This window comes from Macaca mulatta, chromosome 3 (genome assembly GCF_049350105.2).
Source record: "Macaca mulatta isolate MMU2019108-1 chromosome 3, T2T-MMU8v2.0, whole genome shotgun sequence".
Lineage (NCBI taxonomy): Eukaryota > Metazoa > Chordata > Mammalia > Primates > Cercopithecidae > Macaca > Macaca mulatta.
In genome coordinates, this window is record NC_133408.1 from 29,319,973 (window position 1) to 29,342,900 (window position 22,928).

General features: G+C 35.8%; 1 protein-coding gene across 4 annotated transcripts in view; it reads left to right on the plus strand.

Annotated features, from left to right (window-relative positions):
* The window catches only part of TMPRSS15 (transmembrane serine protease 15), a 133,411-nt gene that overhangs the window by 5,956 nt on the left and 104,527 nt on the right, over positions 1-22,928 (plus strand). For 2 of the 4 annotated variants that reach the window (XM_077997928.1, XM_077997929.1), the window contains exons 4-7: positions 37-104; positions 14,287-14,438; positions 17,251-17,295; positions 18,437-18,472. In XM_077997928.1, coding sequence (XP_077854054.1) covers positions 37-104; positions 14,287-14,438; positions 17,251-17,295; positions 18,437-18,472 — 301 coding nt within the window. The remainder of the gene's footprint in view (positions 1-36; positions 105-14,286; positions 14,439-17,250; positions 17,296-18,436; positions 18,473-22,928) is intronic. The other 2 variants (XM_077997930.1, XM_015133094.3) reach the window with 1 other exon arrangement.

Below are 22,928 nucleotides of genomic sequence, written 5' to 3' on the forward strand. Positions count from 1 at the left end.
TTTAGTATACTCATTCAACCTTTTACATTTTTCTAGATAGATGAGATCTTTCTATCAAGCAATCTGAAGAATGAATATAAGAACTCAAGAGTTTTACAATTTGAGTGAGTACAGCTCAAAAATTTTCTACTGACAGAAAATTAGGGATCTTTTTGCTAATATTTGTAAAATAGCATCACTATACATAGGAAAAGAGGAATATTTAAATTTTTCAACATTTTTTGAGGATTAAGCAAAGTGGCATAGCATAAACTTTCATTTTAGTAGCAAATAATAATAACTTTTGAAAATAGATCTTATGTTAATATGTTTCTCTTGACAATAACATCTTGCAGAGACACATGGAGAGGGCTGAGGTTAAATGTATGCAGATGCAGATATAGTGTTTGATTTGCTACAAACATTTGGAAAAAGCTTGCTCTTCATTTAATAAAATAATATTGTATCACGCTGCTTCATTTATACTATAAATACAAAGAGAGAAGATACTTGTTCACTTTTGTACCCAGAGGGTGTAACATTGCTTAAAGTTGGTGCTCAATAAACTAATGAATCTTACATTAATAATGTAATGATGTAATTCCACACTATGAATGTTTGAATCTGTAATATATGGAAATTTTTGTAAGAACTATTTTCTTATTTCTATTGTAAGATCTATTTTCTCGACAATTACCTTTTGTATTTCTCACAAAGAAAATTGATCTGTGTGTTGTTGTTGCTATTGTATCATGAAGGAGAGTTTGACAATCTTGCCAACATCTCTCTGAACCTAAAGTTTTCTAAGCTACAAACTACCAGTAGGCTTCTTGAGTAGAGATACAAGCCAACAGGAAAGTTAAAAAAAATTATAAAAGAAAGAAAAATGTAAATTTATAAAATTAAGTTAAAAATGAAAAAGACAAAGGGAGAGAATTCCAAGAAAAAAAAAAGTTAAATATTGATCAAGAACAGGGGTATCTGAAGAAGGGAAGGGAGCAAAGTCTTCACAATAATTCACATTTAAAAAGCACAGAAAGAAAGACAATATTACAGAGCCTTGGGGAAAACGCAGATCCTATGACAAGCTGACAAAAAAGAAACTCACTGGTTGAGTCTCTATTTCAGGCCAAGCCTTTGGCGACTTAAGTAATTTTTTTTTTTTTTTTAGACAGAGTTTCGCTCTGTCGCCCAGGCTGGAGTGCAGTGGCGGGATCTCAGCTCACTGCAAGCTCCGCCTCCCGGGTTCCCGCCATTCTCCTGCCTCAGCCTCCCCAGTAGCTGGGACTACAGGCGCCGCCACCACGCCCGGCTAATGTTTTATATTTTTAGTAGAGTCAGGGTTTCACCGTGTTAGCCAGGATGGTCTCGATCTCCTGACCTCGTGATCCACCCGCCTTGGCCTCCCAAAGTGCTGGAATTACAGGTGTGAGCTGCAGCGCCCGGCCGTAAAATGTATTTTCTTCTTCATTCCTCACCAAATGACTGTGAGGGAGAAACAATTATTCCAACTTAAATAAATAATGACACCGAGGCTTGGAAAAAAACTAACTTGCCTCAAATCACACAGTAGGTGCTGGGGAATGTATTTGAATGGGGTTTTGTTGTACTGATTCAGCATATGCTCTCCTTCCAAATGAGAATGTTGGAGTAGCAGAACCCAAAGAATAGAACAACTTCTAGGGAGGCGGGGTTTGCTTTTCACCATAGATGGGTGGACTCAAGGTGCGATGGAACAGGAAACTTCTCTTTTTCTACAGAAATAGGAAGGATGACAGTAAACCTGGAACAGGAAGGAGAACAAACGATGAAAGCCAAGATGAGCATGGAGAAGCATGACTTATGCCAGTCAAACATCTAAGTAAGCTAGACTGATGGCAATAGTCCTTAGTAACAGCTGGCCATCTTCCATACTCCTTTACCATGAAAGTCAGTAAGTCTTAGTTTTTAGGCAGCTGTTGCACTGCAATTGAAGGTAGCCGAAAGCTCTAAGCCCACAATTTGAAATGAAAGCACAGTAGAGAAGCTCCATAGCAGACGACAACAACCACCCTATAGCTTTTCAAGACACAGCTGCCTATAAAACCTGAATATTAATTAATTTTACTTTTATTCATGTATTATTTATTATATGCCAGGCCCTTAAAAGTACATATTTTTTGTGCTTTTATGCAGCTGACAGTCTAATAGAAATTATTACAATTTTCTTGTCTACATTGTCCATTGATATTTAAGGTTTATGTCTTCAATTAGATAAATCATAAGGCATCATAACAACACTAAAAAAATTCAGATATTTTACATTTTGCTCCCTAAAAATTACATTATTTTTGAAAAGGTTAAGATACTTTAGCCCTATTTTTATAAAGAAAAATGGCAAAGGCCGGGCGCGTTGGCTCACGCCTGTAATCCCAGCACTTTGGGAGGCCGAGACGGGCGGATCATGAGGTCAGGAGATCGAGACCATCCTGGCTAACATGGTGAAACCCCGTCTCTACTAAAAAATACAAAAAACTAGCTGGGCGAGGTGGCGGCGCCTGTAGTCCCAGCTACTCGGGAGGCTGAGGCAGGAGAATGGCGTAAACCCGGGAGGCGGAGCTTGCAGTGAGCGGAGATCCGGCCGCTGCACTCCAGCCTGGGCGACAGAGCCAGACTCCATCTCAAAAAAAAAAAAAGAAAAATGGCAAGTATATATGGACTGATGGTGTTCCTGGTATGGCAATTCACTTAGCAAACTACATTCTCAGTACTAATCAGAATATCACCACAAACTTGTCAGTTTGTTCTTCTGTGTACCATTACTACCACGTACTAGTGTATGTCACCTAATGCATTCCTCACTAGGGGTTTGTGGAGTTTCAGATTGTCAGCCTGTCATGAATTATTAATGTATGGTTCAGAGAGGCTAGGTTATTTTTCCAATGTCATGCTGCCATTTACTTTCTGTCTAAAACATTCATGCTGTCCTCTACTACTAATTTTTATATTTAAAAAGCACTCAAGACAGAGAGTGAAGCAGTGAAAGTTAAGGTTAAAGAGTCACATATTCAGGAACTGTTCAAGCAGTATTTGATGTATGTTTCTCAGTGACTACTGTCCCTCCGGGTGCCTTATTGTGTTCATTTGCCAAATTGCCGTAGACCTTTGTCCACGCAAGCCCTATGCTTGCACCTTTAGTTTTCCTTGTTCTCTACTCTGATTTTTAACCTTGGGTAGGTTAAAGTGCTCGCTAACTTTATGGGAAAACTGATGGGAGAATCTATACTCAGACTAGGGTAAACAGTACCTAAGTTTACAATCTTTTTATTCTCTTATTTTTTTTCCTTTTTAATGGTGATGCATGTGTTATTCTTCTATGAATTAACAATGCTAGTTGAAAAATACTAGCGTATAGAAAAATACTCAGAAAATCGACTGGAATGAGTTAAACGAATGGAGAAATAACCTTTATAAGAAGCAGTCACTGGATTTAAAGGTGTACTGGTCTATCCAGAAGTCTATAAGGGACTTATCTATCATTTAGATTGTAATCACTGTTAGAATTTAGTAGCAATGTGCTATTTTTTTCATAATGACCTTGTTGTTTAGCAAAAACTGGAGGCAAGTTGGAAATGAGGTAGAGAGTCTACAGTATCTCCGTACAGTTTATATGGTTCATAGATGCATCAAAAATATCATAAGTAAGTGTTTGTGTGTGTGTGTGTGAGAGAGAGAGCGAGAAAGAGAGACGGGGGGAGAGAGAGAGAGAAAGAGACGGGGGAGAGAGAGAGAGAGAGAGAGAGAGAGAATGCTACACATGAAGGTTTAAACACCTGTTTGGTTAGAATGAGAATGATCATTATTTACTTTTTCTTTACCTCCTCCAGAAAAATGACACATTGTTGTGGTTTGTTTCATTGGAGACTTTTTAAATCAGTTCTTCAAATGTGATGTGATAGAAACTAAGTTACCTTGTACTTTCTGTAATCTTCAGAAAGCAGAATTTTCCTTATCTTCCAAAAATAATCTTTATTCAGGGTTAATATCCCTAAAATTCTATGAGAGATATAGCATCCTTTGAAATACAACATGAATTGCTAAGTTAAAATCCTCTTATAGTGGAATAAAGATAAAGACAAAAAATATAAAATATTGCTCTGTGCTTTGCACAAGGGGAGAGTAGAATCACTAAAAAGAGTACTTTAAAAAATAGGCAAAACATATATTAAAGAGATACTGGAAAACTGAAGCCAATATTTTTATCCTGTCAACACAGAGTTAAATAAATATTTGGGTAGTCATCCATTCATTTGCTCGCTTATTTATTTAACACACATGTAGGGCTTACTTAGAAACAGACATTTAGCTAGGTTCTGAGAATACAGATATTAAGAGAAAGGCTTTTATTAAAGAGCTCACTCAACCACCATCATTAAGACATTCTAATTTGTATTGGTGTATTTAGAACTGGTTTTCTCTCTCTCTGTTTTGATAGGCTATTTGGTTTTTAATTGCCTACTTACAAAGGGCACCTCTGGGTTAAGTGACTAATATAGAACAGTCATTAATAATAAATTAGGCATGAGTAACCTGTGATGATGAAGGTATCAAATCTCTGCTATGATGAATTTAAAATATTGTTGGGGAAATATGACAGAGTCAAGAGATTTTTACTAACGTTATTAGGCATTACGTGGCAGGTTGTATATACAGTTTGTGTGATACTGCAAGAAAAATTTTTTTCTTTTCTGATGTAGTCCAGCCTTTGCTTGACTGCTTTGGGCTGGAATGCTCACAGACTAAAGGAAATTCATTCTAGTCCAACGAAAGAAAGAGATTCCTACTGCTTAAATTTAATTTTCTCATTTAATGTAACTAACAAAAATTAGTCATCTTTTTTCAATATTGCTGTGGACATCCTACAAACAGCCTATTGAATAGTCATGATTATTACTATATTTTGTTTATTGCTTTATAACTGTAGGTATTAGAACATGCTTTGTTATTGTCACCAAATTGTTTCTTTCTTTTATTTTCACCCATTCATCCTGCTTGTAGTTACTAGATTTTTAGAGAACAAACGTCTCTCCATCTTCATATCTCAGTCTTTTAAATACCTAAAGACCTTTTCTAGTTCTATCATCCTAAATGCAGGTGTACTGCACAGCTCTCTCATCAAAACACACTCTGGCCTTCTGTTTCTCCTCCCCCACTCGACACAGCCTTCTGCTTCAGTCCTGCCACATCATCTGTACATCCTCAAAACTATCCTGTTTTCTCTCTTTTATCTATGTTTTCATTACTGGCTGGTAAGGCTCTGTGTCCCCACTCAAATCTCATCTCAAGTTGTAACCCCCTTGTGTTGAGGGAGGAAGGACCTGGTGGGAGGTGATTGGAATGGGGGCAGTTTCTCCCATGCTGTTCTCATGATAGTGGATGAGTTCTCATGAGATCTGATGGTTTTATAAGTGGCAGTTTCCCCCACTCTCTCTCTTTCCTGCCACCTTGTGAAGAAAGTACTTGCTGCTTCTCCACCTTCTGCCATGATTTTAAGTTTCCTGAAGCCTCCCCAGTCATGCAGAACTGGGAGTCAATTAAATTTCTTTCCTTTATAAATTACCCAGTTTTGAGTAGTATCTTTATAGCAGTGTGAAAAAAAGGCTAACTGGTACCAGGAATGGGGCACTGCTATAAAGATAACCGAAAATGTGGAAGTGACATTGGAACTGGGTAACAGGCAGAGGTTGGAATAGTTTGGAGAACTCAGAAGAAGACAGGAAGGAGTCTTCCCAGAGATTTGTTAAATGAATTTGACCAAACTGCTAAGAGTGATATGGATGATGAAGTCCAGGTTGAGGTGATCTCAGATGGAGATCAGGAATTTATTGGGAAATGGACCAAAAGCTGTTCTTACTATCCTTCAACAAACAGATTGGCAGCATTTTGCCCCTGCCTTAGATATCTGTGGAATTTTGAACCTGAGAGAGATGATTTAGGGTATCTGGCAGGAGAAATTTCTAAACAGCAAAGCTTTCAAGAGGTGACAGAGTATAAAAGTTTGGAAAATTTGCAGGCTAACTATGTGACAGAAAGAAAAACCCATTTCCTGGGGAGAAATTGAAGCCAGCTGCAGAAATTTGCATAAGTAATGAGGAGTCAAATGTTATTCACCAAGACAATGGGGAACATGTCTCCATGGCATGTCAGAGTTCTTCATAGCAAGACCTCCCATCACAGGCCTGGAGGCCTAGGAGGAAAAAATGGTTTGTGGGTTGGGCCCAGGACCCCACTGCTATGTACAGACTTGGGGCTTGGTGCACTGCGTCCCAGCCACTCCAGCTCCAGCCATGGCTAAAAGGGGCCAATGTATAGCACAGACCATTGCTTAAGAGGGTGCAAGCTCCACACTTTGGTGACTTCCACATGGGCCAGCAGGTACACAGCAGTCAAGAATTGAAGTTTGGGAACCCCCACCTAGGTTTCAGAGGATGTATGGAAACATCTGGATATCTAGGCAGAAGTCTGCTGCAGGGGCAGAACCCTCCTAGAGAACTTCTGCTAGAGCAGTGCAGAAGGAAAATGTGTGACTAGAGCCCCCACACAGAGTCCCCACTGGGCTGACTCTGGAGAAGACAACCACCATCGTCCAGACCACAGAATGGTAGATCCACTGACAGCTGCACTGTGTGCTTGGAAAAACTGAAGACACTCAGTGCCAGCTGTGAAAGCAGCCTGTGGGAGTTGGGGAGCTGTACCCTTCAAAGCCCCTGGGGTGGAGCTGCCCAAGACCATTGGAGTCCTACCCTTGCATTAGCATGCCCTGGATGTGAGACATGGAGTCAAAGGAGATTATTTTGGAGCTTTAAGATTTAATGACTGCCCTGCTGGATTTCGGATTTGAATGGGGCCTGTAGCCCCTTTGTTGTGTCCAACTTTTTTTCCATTTGGAATGGTAGCATTTATCCAGTGCTTTAACCCCTTTGTATCTTGGAAGTAACCAATTTGTTTTTGATTTTACATACTTATAGGCAGAAGGGCCGTGTCTTGTCTCAGATGAGACTTTGGGCATTGGACTTTTTAGTTAATGCTGAAATGAGTTAAAACTTTGAGGGACTGTTGGGAAGGCATGATTGTGTTCTGAAATGTGAGGAGATGAGATTTGGGAGGGGCCTGAAGCAGAATGATATGGTTTGGCTCTGTGTCCCCACTCAAATCTCATCTCCAATTGTAATTCCCACATGTTGAGAGAGGGACCTGGTGTGAGGTGATTGGATCATGAAGTCAGTTTCCCACATGCTGTTCTCATGACAGTGAATGTGTTCTTGTGAGATCTGATGGTTTCATAAGGGCTTCTTCCCCCTTCACACTCTCTTCTCTTCTACCATGTGGAGAAGATCCTTGCTTCCCCTTAGCCTTCTACCCTGATTGTAAGTTTCTGAGGCCTCCCCAGCCATGTGGAACTGTAAGTCAATTAAACCTCTTTCTTTTACAAACTACCCAGTTTCAGGTATTTCTTTATAGCAGTGTGAAAATTGATTAATATGCTGGCACTCTCATTTTTCTCCTTATTTTTGCCTCCATTCTTATGTTCCATCCTTACAACCCATTAAGAACTACTCCATGTCACCTTTCAGGGACACTTAACTGTCACTCTAGTCCGGGTTGGGTGCTTCTTCCCTCTGCTCATTTAGCACCATGTATGTACATTTAAAGTACAATTCTCACACTATCACATAATTGCTGATTTGTCTATCTCCTTACTAGACTAGGAGCTCTCTTAGGGCGGAGAATTTGTCTTTGATACCTGTATTTTCAGAACCTAACTAATGCCCACCACAGCATATGTATTATATAAAGTCCTAGCAAATGAATGAAAAATTATTTAACAGCTGTTATTAACATAATCAATATTATGTTAGAGGTTAGCATCTTTTCATTTAATCTTCATCCTATGAATATTATGTTAGAGATTAGCATCTTTTCATTTAATCTTCATCCTATGGCTATAAAAATAATTATACAGTTATCATGGCTTTAACTCTTTATTACAAGAAATAAACTAACTTGAGAATTCTTAAATAGTTCTCCAAAAGCACAGGCATGTTACTGTGTGAAAGAATCCCTTGACTTGAAAGGGTGGGTCATGGAAATTTTGTGAAAAATGTGGGACAGTGTCTGAAAAGCATAGATAGGGACTACTTGAGTGGAGAAGTCAAGGAAAGCCATTTCGAATAATAATGTAGCATGTCGAGGATATCATAGAGTTGGCATTGATGGCCACTAATAAGATGCTGAGACATCATGAATGTGCTAAATATAAACCTATGAGTGTGACAATGAACTCATGCCATAGGGGACTGGCAGGACATTGGAGAAACACAGTGAGCCTGATTTTATAGAAAGTTTAGTCTCACATCTCAGATAAGGAACAATTGAATTGAAGATCCTAAGGACAAAATAAGTGGTATATGATCATCACAAAAGTTCTGACATCAGGAACAGAATCCTTAGTTTTAGTGACCAAAAAGAGGTAGGAAAGTCAAATCAAAGGTAAAAGAGATTATGCTAGAAAAACAATGGCAGAAGGTCAAATGAAGGTTATTTAATGGTGAGAAGAAACCTCAGGGCCTTCCCATCTCCTATTGGAACACAACTTGATGAATATAGACTTTTATGTATAGTCCTGATAGGCTATGAAAATCTCAGGATTTTTCTTTGATATTTAGGAAATAATCTTTTATTTCTCTAGATAGAAAAATCACTATATTTAAAGTGTAAATTATTTGAGTTTAGGAATTGTTTCTTTCCCCTCCTTTAAAGCTACCAAGGGGGCCAGTACCATGCCCAAACCTTGATAAATATTTTATAATGAGTCTGAAATCAGTGAAGTAGTTTCTATGAAACTACTTCCCTCCATCCCTCCTTCCCTCCCTGCCTCCTTCCCTCCCTGCCTCCTTCCCTCCCTGCCTCCTTCCCTCCCTGCCTCCTTCCCTCCCTGCCTCCCTCCCCTTCCTTCCTTCCTTCCTTTCTTTCTTTCTTTCTTTCTTTCTTTCTTTCTTTCTTTCTTTCTTTCTTTCTTTCTTTCTTTCTTTTCTTTCTTTGCTTACCTATCTATAACATTCTTTACTCCATTGCATATTTCTGACATGTTAATCCCACTAGCTGCCCCTACGCCCATCTGCTGTCTTCATTCCTACCTACAGTACATAGTCCCTTCCCTCTTTTTCCAGAGTGGGTAATCTCTTATAGCCTCTTTCATTGGTCCAATTTCAGAACTAAAAGGAGAAACACAGACATGCAGGAAAGGTTAATTATTTTAACTTTTTCAAAATGCTAATAAAAATGTGTACTTGGTCTTTATTTGGTGAGTGTTACACTACACAGGCAAGTTTTATTTTTTATTGGTTCACTTTAAGCTATTTGTCTACTTGGAGGTGAATGAAACAAATTCCTCATTTCTGGTTTTGTGGAGGACTGAGTTTGCAGAGCTGCAGTAAAGCATCAATTCAGATTTATTTCCAAAAGGCTTTAACCTCCTTTAAGGAGAGGTATTCTAGGTGTCTGCCTCTCTTGAATTGGGCTCTGCCTAGTGAAATCCATACAGAAAGCACAGTGTCCATTGCAGAGTTTATCAGAATAGTTTTGCTAATTGAACCCTTTATGTTTACATGTCTACAACATGTTGGATAACTTCACTTACATTAGGTTGGGAAATTTTGATGAATATAGACTTTTATATACAGGCCTGGTGGGCTATCAAAATCCCAACTTTTTCTTTGATATTTAGTAAGTCATCTTTTATTTCTCTAGGTGACAAAATCACCACATTTGAAACTGTAAATTATTTGAGCTTAGGGATTGTTTCTTTCCCCACCTTTATACCTACCTAGGAGGCCAGTACCGTGCCCAAATCTTGACAAATATTTTATAATGACTGTCAAACAATGTACTTCATCAGTGTAGAGATACTTCCCTCTGGTGGTAGCTGAGCTGCTATTAAATCAGAAGTGAGTTTTTGAAAAGTGCAATGCAAAGGAATTTCATGAAAATGTCTGTTAGATAAATTACATGTTGTTATTTTGGGAGACCTAGAAGAGGATAGAAAAAGGAATTGAGGAGCAGGAGAGAGAGTAACGATGAAACATTCAAGATTACTTGACCTTAAATAATCACCTACAAATAGATGTATTCCACTCATAGGAAAAAGTAGCAGACTCATTATTCACTTTATAAATTATTTTAATTTAAAAATCCAATTGATAAAATCGGAAAACAGAAATAACCTAGGTCTCACCTAACAACACCCACATCAACTGTATATATATATAAATCTTTTAAAATACCTATTTACATTTTTGCTATAGATTTTAATTAAACTCATACCGTGTGTGTGTATATGATCAAATTCTAGCACTCAGAATACTAGAGTTAGTCATTGAACTATTTTCTCTTACTTTCACAGTATTTAATAGCAACCTCTGCCACTTACTAACTTGTATGATTGTGCTGTGTGTGTGTGTGTGTGTGTGTGTGTGTGTGTATCTACTCTTTAGGGTAAGCAAATGGTTTGGTCTATTTGGGGAATACTTTCAATCATTCTGCTTTGTGGAAAGTGCTTTCACTCAGAACATTTAGCATTTGATTCTTCTAATAAATAACTGTTTGTCCTTTGTGGCAACACGCAGTTTCTTTTGCCCTTTGAGCACAGATAAGCCACAAAGTTAGGAAAGGAAAGACTTCTATTTACTCAGCAACCCTAAAGGTTACCAGTATCATTAAGGAAAATATGAGATAAGTAATATTTTGCTCTATTACACTCAAGCTTTCTGTACAATAGTAGGATTTATCTGCCTTAGCAAAAGACTGTTATTTTACTAGTACTAGTACTTTGAAATGAAAACAGTCTTTTTTTTAACCTAAAGGAAGAATTCTCACTCATTACTAAACAACTAAACAGCTTCAACTTTCTTATGAGGTGAATCACAAATGATTATTATGACTTTTTTAATTTCTCCTCTATCTCTCTCATCTCAACATTTCCACTAAATAAGAACATAAACTTTAAAGGCTACAACTTTATGTGGATATAGGATATGCAACTCCTATCCTTGCAAAGTATAAATTATTAAATGTAATGCATAATTCACAACTAAGAGAACACACCTTTCAAAGAAAAATGTTTTATGCCTGAGGATGAACTAATCCAGTTACTTTCAACTCAGTGAAGCAAAATTCCAGATTTGTATTTTCTTTGCCCAAAATACCTTACCTCTTTTACTCCATAACTCACATAAAATGAAAGCAAGTGTTTCACTCAAATTAAACCTGTGAAATTACATAGAAATAAAACAGATTTAATCAGAATTTAAGTTTTCTAGTCTGCAGCCAAAGATAAAATGAAGATGGGGGATTGGAGAGAGAGAGAATAATTAATATTGTTCACTCTCACTTCATTTTAACCAATTCAATCCTGTCTATTTGACTATCTTGGAAAGTGAGGTTGATTAGGAAGACATAATGTAAAAAAGAAAAAGGAGTAGGAGGAAAAGAAGAAGGAAGAAGAGGAGGAGGAAAAAAGGCAATACTCTATCTTTTCAAAGTATTTTAAGAATAGATATCTTTCCCTTCTCCCCAAAAATATCCAATCAGCTATTTTTTTCATCTATTTGTATATAAAGTTCTGCTAACTATGCAACAGAATAAAATACCTGGACATGCCTTTAGGGTAAATGTGCTGTAGCCTCTTTCCTGCTGACAAATAGTTCAGAATAGAGTGGATAAAAGTGTTGTTGAGTATCTGGGGATGGGAAATATATAAAAACACATTAGGGAAACAGATTCTCTAGGTTTCTTTTCTATCTCTGACACTGATAAGCTGTATAACCCTAGGCAAAGTTACCTACATTACTCTAAGCGTCAGTGTCCTCATTGCTAGAATGAAAATATTGGCCAATATCAGGTTCAAAAATAATTACCTTCTGTTCACATAAATATGGAATAGGGGCTGACAGTTGTATGCTTGTTAGAATTTTCAAATTTTCCATTAACAGAATGCATGACTAAAAGTGCCTTAAAAATAAGTGTTTATTGGCCAGGCATGGTGGCTCACGCCTGTAATCCCAGCACTTTGGGAGGCCAAGGCGGGCGGATCACGAGGTCAGGAGATTGAGACCATCCTGGCTAACATGGTGAAACCCCATCTCTATTAAAACTACAAAAAAATTAGCTGGGCAAGGTGGTGGGCGCCTGTAGTCCCAGCTACTTGGGAGGCTGAGGCAGCAGAATCGCTTGAACCCGGGAGGCAGAGGTTGTAGTGAACCGAGATCATGCCACTGCACTCCATCCTGGCCACAGAGAGACTCCGTCTCAAAAAGAAAAAAGTGTTTATCTGACATCACAAGAAATCTAGAGGTTTTAAAGGAGGTTAATTCAGTAGTACAATAACAATGACAATGACATAGTCAGGGCTTTGGGTACTTTCCTTCTTCTACTACACTATCTTTGGCTTATCAACCATGGCCTGACTCATGGTCTCAATGTAGATGTGGCAGTTTCAGCAAATTATGTAGACTTAATAATGTTCAACAATGAAGGGTAGTAATCTACTATGAGCTGTTCTTTCATTAAATATAAAAAAGTTTTCCAGAAGTTTCTGTAAGTCTTCCCTTCAGATTCTGTTGACCAGGGCCAGGTCATACACCCGTGAATAAAACCATGTTTGGTATAAAGAATGGTTAAAGAAGATGTCACCTTTCCTAAGAAAATGGAGGCTTATTCTCCAGTAAAATTAGAGGTTAGCCAGCCAGGACATGTGTGGAAGAGTAGATGAAGGTAGTGTCTGTGACAAAATGTATCATTACCAAGGACAACAGTGATTTCATGTATGGGTAAGTTTGGGAAACCCTGAACTGAACAGTTACTAGGGAACCTTCTCATTTACAAGATTTGGTTACTATATTTTAAGCAAATGATTAGAAAGCTATACCTTCTAACATTTTAAATAATTTATTTAATACATGTGAATTATAAAAATATTATATCTTGTTCATTTTAAAAATGAAAGACCAGCTACCTGGAAATGAATCACTGTGAAACTGAATAGTGCCATGGACACAAAGAAGGAATATGCTCCCCCTAGTGGAGATGCTGATCTACTGTGATCTTTCAGGAATATTCTGGTTCTATATCCAATCAGGGAAGAAAAAATAACATTTATTGTAGGCTCTATTAGGATAGATAGATGGACAGATAAATAAAGAACTTTACTGGACTTGAGAAAATCCTTCATGAAGCTCAAAACTTACATATATCACAGAATACATAACTCCCATGATTCGAAACCAGTAAACATGCAAAATTTAGTTTTCCCTAGTCTATCTCTTAAGGAACCAAGTATACACTGAGTGCCCAGAGTTTACTGAGGGGTATAGAATAAATATCAGAGCTATAGTTTGTAATCCTAAGTGGTCATACCCTAAAATGACAGTATATGGCAAATAGAAATGTAAGCAGGAGTGCAAAAATCTCCCAAGAATCCCTATTCACCAAAAATTTATTCTTTTTTCTCTTCCTTTACACTGAAAAAAGTTACCTTTTAAAGTGCATAGTACAGAACAGGGGATAAAATAAAGGGGGAAGATGATTAGGGCTATATGGCTGAACTCTAATGCTATGTTTGGAAATCATGTAGGCTAGACCATCCCAACTCATGGAACTGAGATTGAATTTCTTGTGAGTCCCTAATAGACCCAGATATCCTTTTTCTTTCTATCCCTTGAAATCAGGGCATAGTTTGATATTTTATAATAAGCAAAATAGAGAAGAAGAGGCAGATATAGATTAGTTGCCATAAGCTTGCTATCAGGCCTTTTAAAACTATGTAGAAAAATTTTCTTTGAAACCAGTGAAACTACTTTAGATTCCCCCCAACTTAGAAATTATCCATGAAAAACTACAAATCCATACCCTTCTTTTCTCCAAACAGTAAAATCAGAGTAAGTGCCAAGAGACCACGTGATTTTAACACAAGGGTTTCAGGAACATCCTGGCCTGGGGATGAGTGCTCGAACGTGGAACTCAGAAAACTCAGATTTCAATTTTTCATCTACTTTGGAGTTTCTCTTCCCAAAAAAACATTAAGTCTTTCAACCAGTTTTTCTTTCCCTCATGAAATAAAGATAATATTTGAAGTAGCCTATCTTACACACGTATAATGAGAATTAGCAAGATGATAACTATAGAGAATTTCAAAGACATTTAACATGAATTGAACACAAATCAGTTGAAGATGGCTGACTTTTTCCTCTTATATCATCTTTTGCTTTGCAGAAATGGCAGCATTATAGTCACATTTGAACTTTTCTTTGCCCAGTGGGTGTCAGATGAAAATGTAAAAGAAGAACTGATTCAAGGCGTTGAAGCAAATAAATCCAGCCAACTGGTCACTTTCCATATTGATTTGAACAGCGTTGATATCCTAGGTATCTGTGAACATTATTTGATTTCTTTGAATCATTAAGCTATGAAATTAAAATTCTAGCAATATACCAGGGAGGAAGTGGAATCATGCTTGACCTTAGGAACATGTCTTATTGCCTGAGGTGACACATTTACATGAGAAAAGTAAAATCTGAAGAAACCATATTTGAAGAAACTTAACAATGAGAAAAAGTTTATAAAATATCAAATACCAAGGAGATTCTGACAGTGTTGGTATGCATAGAAGTTTGTGGGTCTTATGCATTCTTTGCACTGGTCAAGCACACCCTAACTTCAGGAACTCTCTCTAGACATTGTTAGATTGTAAAATCCAGTGGCAAGGTCCGATCTCTAATTGAGAAGCTAAAAAAAGAAGAAAAAAGTAGAGTCAATGAGTTTGATCCTTTCCAGTTACTTATTTATAAAAATTAAATATTTATTTTAAAATGATAAATAATTTTAACGTAAGAGTAAACCAAAAAAGAATATGGAACATCAAAAATAACAAAAAACATGTTTATAAATGCTTAGATTGTTCCAAATTTTCCCTTCTAACTATCCTTCTTTCAATTCAATTCAACAAACATGGTGTCCTTATTGAGTACTGTTGAGAACAGTAGTAATTTGCCAAGGTCATCTAGATTCAATCCCTTACTCGTAAACCTTGGGACTAAATACATTTTGGAATTCAGAAATGTTTGGATGTTAGAAAGTTAGCCAATACATAAATAGCTACACTGAGGGAAATAAAGAGAAGCTCTAAATAGCCTAACTATTCAACGAGTTCAACTAGTTTTGCTACAATATGAGATCAGTCAGTATATTTGCCTCTAAATCAAATACAAAAAAAAAAAATGCAGGAGTTTTTTTTGTTTAATTTGTAATAGTAGATATGAGATTGTGGATCTCTAGGTGCTTCTCTTCAGAGCGTTGTTTCATCAAGTATAGTTTCGTTTTTCACTGAGTCTCCCGCAACATCCTGCAGCTCCTGTTCAGCAAGAAGATAAATTCTTAGTCCTTCCTCTACCAATGGTTTGGACCCATGTCACAGCTGTTTGAGCAGAGACTGTCAATTTTGAATCTTTGATTCAGATGAGCTGAAAACTACTACTGGCTATTATTAGCTAGAACAGGTGGTTTACCTATCAACATTTTTGCTCTCCACATTAATCCTCTTATGTGATGTCATTACTATCCCCAAATCAGGGAGAAGACCAAAACACAGATACTTTTGGTAAACAACCTTTTCCACATAATCATTTAGACTTAGGCATTCTGACCTCTGTGGTCTGATCCTGATGTCTGTGCTCTTAACCTTTATACTAGTTTGTTTGTAATGTTTTTACCTTTGAACAATTTTAATTGATTGTTTTCATGGTCATTTTTCTTTTTTGGCATGGAAAAATAAATACTTTCATTTTTCATTTTTTAACTTTTAAGTTCAGGGTACATGCACAGGTTTCTTATATAGGTAAACTTGTGTCATGGGAGTTTCTTGTACAGATTATTTTATCACCCAGTTATTAAGCCTAGTACCCATTAGTTATTTCTCCTCATTCTCTGCCTTCTCCCACCCCCCATCCCAATAGGCCCCAAAGTTGTCATCTTACTATCTCTATTTGAATGTGCATTGGTTTCTGATAGCCTGTTCTGGCAAGCGAATTGACAGATATGCTGAAACTTATTTTCATGATTTCCTATATTTGGATCATCTGAGGAAACAGAGTTTGTGATTTTTAAAATTATATGTTTATTCAATGAAACCATATCCTTTGAGTTAATTTAGAATTAGTATCACAAGCGTAATAAACTGTATTACAACATCAGCCCAAGAATATTCTCAACAAGTAGAAGTTACATTTAATTTGTTGAATTGTGTTAAAACACATTTATAAACATGGTACCAAGCTTAATTATAGGTATTTCAGTTTAATATCCATTTGTATCATGTGAATTTTCAAATTTATAAAGTTTTAAAATTAGTTAAGAATTACATAGATATCTTGAATTTTTGTATAATATACTGTCAAATGTAATAAAAATTAAACCATATTCTTATGAAAAGTCACATAAATTTTATCTTCAGTGTCAACACTCTACCATGTATCATTTACAAAACTTCAATAGGTTTTATAGAACCAACACAATTCAAAAATGATGAAATGCTGAAATAAACTAGTTAGTAGAAAAGAATATATTTCTTAGCCTACTTATCATCAATATAGTTTTGAATAAAAACAAATTCACCACATGATGATTTTTCATGAGATATGCTTTGATTTCCTTTATATCTTGCATAGGTGAGTCTATACTTTTAAAACTATTAAACATGTTAAAGTTTGAAGAAAATTGCCAGCTTTTGTCTTTTATGTGCAAAGCACTTTTTACTTGTATACCATTTAGTTCCAAGAAAATATTAATTATGTGAAAGATTGTTTTGCAATTGTTACCTTCATATGTTTTAGTGTAAAACAAGGGGTTCTAGGTATGCAAAGATTGGTGCATCATGTTATATTAGTTGGCTAAAATGTAAATTATTCTATGTAACTATGATTAATAAATAGATATCTTTCTTAGAAAAAAAAAGCAAACTTTTTGCATAAGTAAGTTGTATAGAGAGAATATGCAGACTCTGGAAATTTATCAAATGTATTGCAACCAAATAACAAATAGGAAGATTTAGCATGGGAGAGTATAAAATAGGAACTCCAAAGGATCAGATGTCCTTTGAATGAATATTCAAGTTGTACTCAATGTTTTGTAATGTATTTATATCATAAACCCATGTGTCAAATCAACTTGACTTTATTCCAGCATCTTTGGAGAATTTCTCTACAGTAAGCCCTGCAACAACTTCAGGTCAGTGTTTACGGCACTTTTTAAAATATAACTTAGGGATCATCAAACTCTATGACCTAGGAAAATACACATTTTTTTCTTGCAGCTATTTCTGAGGCATTTAGTCTTCATATCAAGTTATAAGAAGCTTATATTGGTTAGGAATAACATAGTTCGTAATATTATAATGTTCCTAATGCCTCATCACTTATGCCAAGGATATACATTTCCAATTTCAATGTTCCTTTCATATTTTAAAATTTATATACATATATATGAGAGACATATGAGTGTGTGTGTGTGTGTAAAATGTCTCCATAAACAGCTCCAATCGTGGTGCCTTGGTGATGAAGCTATGGCACTGGTGAGGTCACTAAGGGTGAGATAAAGAAAGATCACTTTCAGAGTATATTTCACTTTGGAAAGGAGAATCCAGGCTTTATGTTAACTACTCTATTCCAGCATTTTCTTCACCCCATCTTTCGAACTACAATTACAAAACTTCATAGTTATAAAACTATGAAGATATTACTTTTGGTATAATAATCATGACCATTTTTATAATATTTGAAGTCTTATTTTTTAAGCCATCCTCTTTAGCCCAGGTACTATATTTTACAAACATTACCTATTTCAATTATTACAGTGATTTTGTACAGAGGTCATAATATTTTTCTATTTGAAAGAATAAATTAAATAATAAGTAACATGCCCAGGGTCACACAGCTACTAAGTGTTAAACTCAGAAATCAAAAGCAGTTCCTTCTGATTCCAAAGCCCATGGTCTAAGCATATCCCATGCTTCTCTTTCATATACCATCAACTTAACCTGGAACATTTACGTCTATGGTCATTATGAGATTAATGAATACTCGTATTTAGTTATTGATCATTGAATAACCTTGTCTTCTTTAGTTAGAAAATAAAAGATGAGTTAAAAATCTAAAAACCTCTGCTCTACAACTCTAAAAACATCAAAAACACAAAAGATTTATTCTTAAATCCAAATACAAATGACATACTTCTAAATGAATAAACACTAATAATTCATAATAACTTTTACAATTCTTAGGTTAATTATTATACAGAATGCATATACAATAAATTCCTGGTAATTAGTTTAAAATATGTAATAATTATTTTAATATAATTTATTTTTCAGGCAAACTAACAACCACCAGTCATCTGGCAACTCCAGGTCAGTTTTAATAATATTTTTTTTTTGAAAGAAAGTTTTCACTTACATTTTATTTTAGGCCCCTGAGAAGTCTATGATGCCTTAGCAATAAATATTGCACCTATTTTATAGACAAGAAGCCAAGAGCATAAAAGTTTGCAGTTTTAGCCCTGGATTTCACCAAAGTAAACAATATATTTAGGGCTAATGCCTGAGTTGTCAGATTTCACTTTTATCCTCTATTATTAACATAACTGTGATTATCTAGTGATAAGAATGTCACCCATAGGATCAAAAGGTTTTAAACTAAGGAAGCAGATTTTATCAGATATTATGATTTTTTTTCCTTTGATTATTCTCTCTGCATACAATTTAGACATGCTTGCTTTCTCCTGTTAACACAGTACTTGTGGCCAAAGCAGAACCAAAGTAGCCTTGGATTCATTCATTCAAGAATTTTAAGTATCTACTTTGTGTCCACTCTCAGTATGTATCTTTGGTGTGCCAATTTCTCTGCATTTCTAAGAATTGTCTGCTGTGCTGCTGTCAATCAACTAAAATACCTTCTCTGGTCCTGACTTAATCTTCATATAAAAATGTCCTGGGTGCGTCACTAATCCCTTTAAGCAAATTAAATAAAGGCAATATTGTAGATCTTCATATAGCTCCCAATAATACCACTACCATGTTATACTATTAAAATTTACATAAATATTGTATACATAGAGGGAAAACATTTGTAAAATTATAAAAGCCATTCTTAGCAAGGATAAAGAATTCTTGCATAAAAATTGTTGGTGTAATATTTGAAAAGCAAAGCAATACATAAATCAATCAAAATGCTTTAGGAAACAAGCCGTCACAATTCTAAAACCCATGAAGATCTATTATGATAGCATAAGCCTGTCTGCAGTTGTGTTAGGTTATATCCAAACAGCAGCACAACATATTGACAAAAAAAAAAAAAGCCTGCCACTGAGCCCACATTCCTGTCTCTAATGTGGAAAATTATTTACAGCCTCTCAAATCCTCTCCCAACACACTTTGAACAAATGCTTTTGGGATTGATAATGGCTAATTCTTTTGCTTTCAAAGTAAACTGAATAAGTAAGATAAATATATTTTGAAAACTACGTTCCTAAAACCTTGAAAGTCAGTAACAAGTATCCAAATTAAGGCCATTTTTCTATTTGTTTAGAGGTTCATCAAATGATTAATTCAAAGTCGTTAGGGCCCTCTTAGTTGTATAAAATGTCCTAATAGTAATATGTAGAATGTATTAGGTAGAAATAGTGTTTTAAATAAAGCAAGAAAGCACTGGACTTAAAAGAAGGTTTTCTCCTTTACTATTCTGAAGACATACCTCTTAAAAATGTAAAGAATTGGCTGAAACATCTGCCCAATTTCCTCTGAGCAAAGAAGGAAATGATGAATGAGGGGTCAGAGAGCATGGGAACGTGTGCCAGCCATATTTTTCTCTCCTGGTCAGTAGAGCAGAAATCTTCTTTTCTACATGTGAACACAGAAATGGGGGGCAGTGTACACTTAACTCTGTCTTTCACATTTTGTATAATTGATAGTCAAAATAAAGATCAAAATGTAACATAAATTCTCAATCACTAAAAAGACATGGGTGAATTCACGCATTACCTAATTTCAACAATATGTATATGTATGTGGCAAGCTATCTAGCCTATTTGAACTTTATAAATTATCTGAAAAGTAGATTCAAATACATTTCTTAGAGGATGATCAGGAGAATGGAAAGAGAGATAATACAGATACCCACTGTACCGTGGTCAGTATGGTGACTCCCACAAAGGAGCAGGAGGAACACCACCAATATTAGATCCCTACTCCTTCCCCCTTCTGAGTTTGATGAAACAGAATCGAACAAAACAACTATTTGGATACTTTATTTAAAAGATTCACAAAAAACCCTAAATTTAAAACAAGATTATTATACTGGGTAATGCTCATTTTGATCTGAACTTTTATTTCTCCAAAAACACTTTGTTTCTAAACATTTCCTGTTATCAGAGACTGTATTGGATTACCTTAATCAATTCTCAAAGTATTATTATAAGGTAAGTAGGTGGTGAAATGTCATATTCTTTTTCTTTTAAGTGAATCCATGTACTACATGGATTATGTAGTGCCCAATCCTCCTTGCCGTTTATTCCTCTCATATGGCAAGATACTATGTATTTATAGAGAGGAATGAGGCCATTAAACGTGAAAACTGCATTTTCCAAGCAGTAATTTATTATGAATATGACTTTCAGGGATTTTAAGTTTATTCTCATTTTTATATGCCTGGAAGGCAGAGTTTGAGAAAAATCAACAGATGCATGCATCATATACCTGATATTAGTACTGTTATAAATTCTGCCAAAGACAATTTTTTGTGATAATGGTACAAAGTTCATGAGGATTATGCTCTATCATTCACCTGCTTTTGTTGCCGATGACCTGTCAGTTTTACTAACCCAGTTAGAACATTAGCGGCGAAGGACTGGAACTGAGGTGACATTACACAGATTAATTTCTGGAGCGCTACAGAATGCCTAGAGCGGGTGTTTTGGCAATTGCTCCGATGTTTGAGGGATTTCTAGACGACAGCTTGTTCTAGTCCTGTGTTACTTACTGTGTAGGCAATAGCTGCAGAAAACAAAAGTTTCACTATCAGGGTCTTTCTCCGTCTCATAAAGTATGTAATCTTGCTACCAGTCCACTGTGTGAAAGAGTTTGAGGACTGAAGAAAAAGAATAATTGGTTGATTTAGTGAAAAACATGAAATTGGGCCAAAACAACCTAAGGTGGAATGATGTTCCCCGATTTAATTACTTTAAGACTGAGATGCAGAGATTTTATCTGATACCAAATGTATGGTGACTTTAAGAATTGCTCTTTTTTTACACTTGAGAAAACAACATTTATCTATTACTAAGCACTCTCCTCTGACTTAAGACATTCCTACTCACATGGTATCAAGACTACTAAAGAATCTTTCTACCAATAATTTCATTTGGATTGAAAAGCCACAGTCTTGCTTAAAATAAAATTGAAAGAAAACCTAAATTTGTTCTATACAGTAAATGAGAATTTCTGTAAGTTGATATCTATTTTCCAATATAGCACAGTGAAATAAAACTGGTCTCTAAAGGCAAACATTCATGGATGAAGATTCTGCTTCTCCTATGGAGTAAGCTATCAGGATCTTGGGCTTAATTTGTCTTAACCAGTTTTGGCCACCAAGTACTATTATCCCTTTTCAAACTGTAGGGACAATAAAAATCTGTGATTTCCAAACTATGGTTTCAATTTATCACGTTGTATGTAACATCTCTTACAAATTATTTGGAAGGCAAAAAATAATGGATTTTAGTCTTTTTACTCTCCACGATGCCTAGCACAGAACCTGCTCTCAGTAGGCACAGGAGGCTCCTAGTGTCAAATCACTGGAAATTGTTTGGGCATTGGATCACTCTGAAATAATCCTCTCTGAGTGTATACTGAATTTTTCATGTTACAAATACAAACGATTAATTAAAGCCTTCTATTTGCAGAACTGCAATATAATTCACTGGTGTGTTTTCATAATATGTCAAAAGTTAGTGTCCTGAAGGTAAAATACCACATAGATTACAGAAAACAAGTGCACTTTTCCCCACTGAGTTAATAATGCCTAGTATTAAGGAAATTTGATTAGTTTTTAATAAATGAAACCAATTATTCTCTTTGTTTTCTTTAACTAGAATTGATAAACTCCTTTCCTAAAAATTTTCTGTTGGGAAGCACAATTTGGTACAGACTTCTTTAAAAAAAGAAATATTAGAACAAAAATTAAGCAATGAAATGCAAACCAAGTAATACTCAAGTCAAGAACTCTAGTTTGAGAGTGCAAACCCATTTAAACTAAACTGGCATCTGGCTAGGTGTAACAGCTAATGTTTTAATGGATTTTTGTTAGAAATTGTAATCATATATATTCATGTAGGAAATGAAAGAGAGAGAGAGAAGAGTCAGTAAAAATATAATTTGACAAAAATTTAAAAACTCACTACCATTGTATAAGAATGACATTCACATTTTTCATATTAGTTTTAATATGGGAAACTTCTGTTTCCTCATGGACCAAGTCAGTTGAAGAGTGCTTATGAAACAGTCTGGAGAGAGCCAGAGTGCAATTTAAGGGTACCTCATATTCCAACTTAAATTCAAAATACTTCAAACTAGACTCAGTTTATAACCCCACAATTTGTTCATCTCGTAATCACTACTGCCAACTAATGGTCATTAGTAACCCAACTGGTCTCTTCAGTAATTCAACTGAATTACTTAGCATCCCATTCTCCACCTTCACTAATCTTGTTCAGAAGCACATGTGGTCACTGAAGCTCATCAATTTTACCTGTAAAGTAGCAAGTGAGTCCATGGCCCATCTCCTCTGCCATTGTGAGACTTCTGCTCTCAT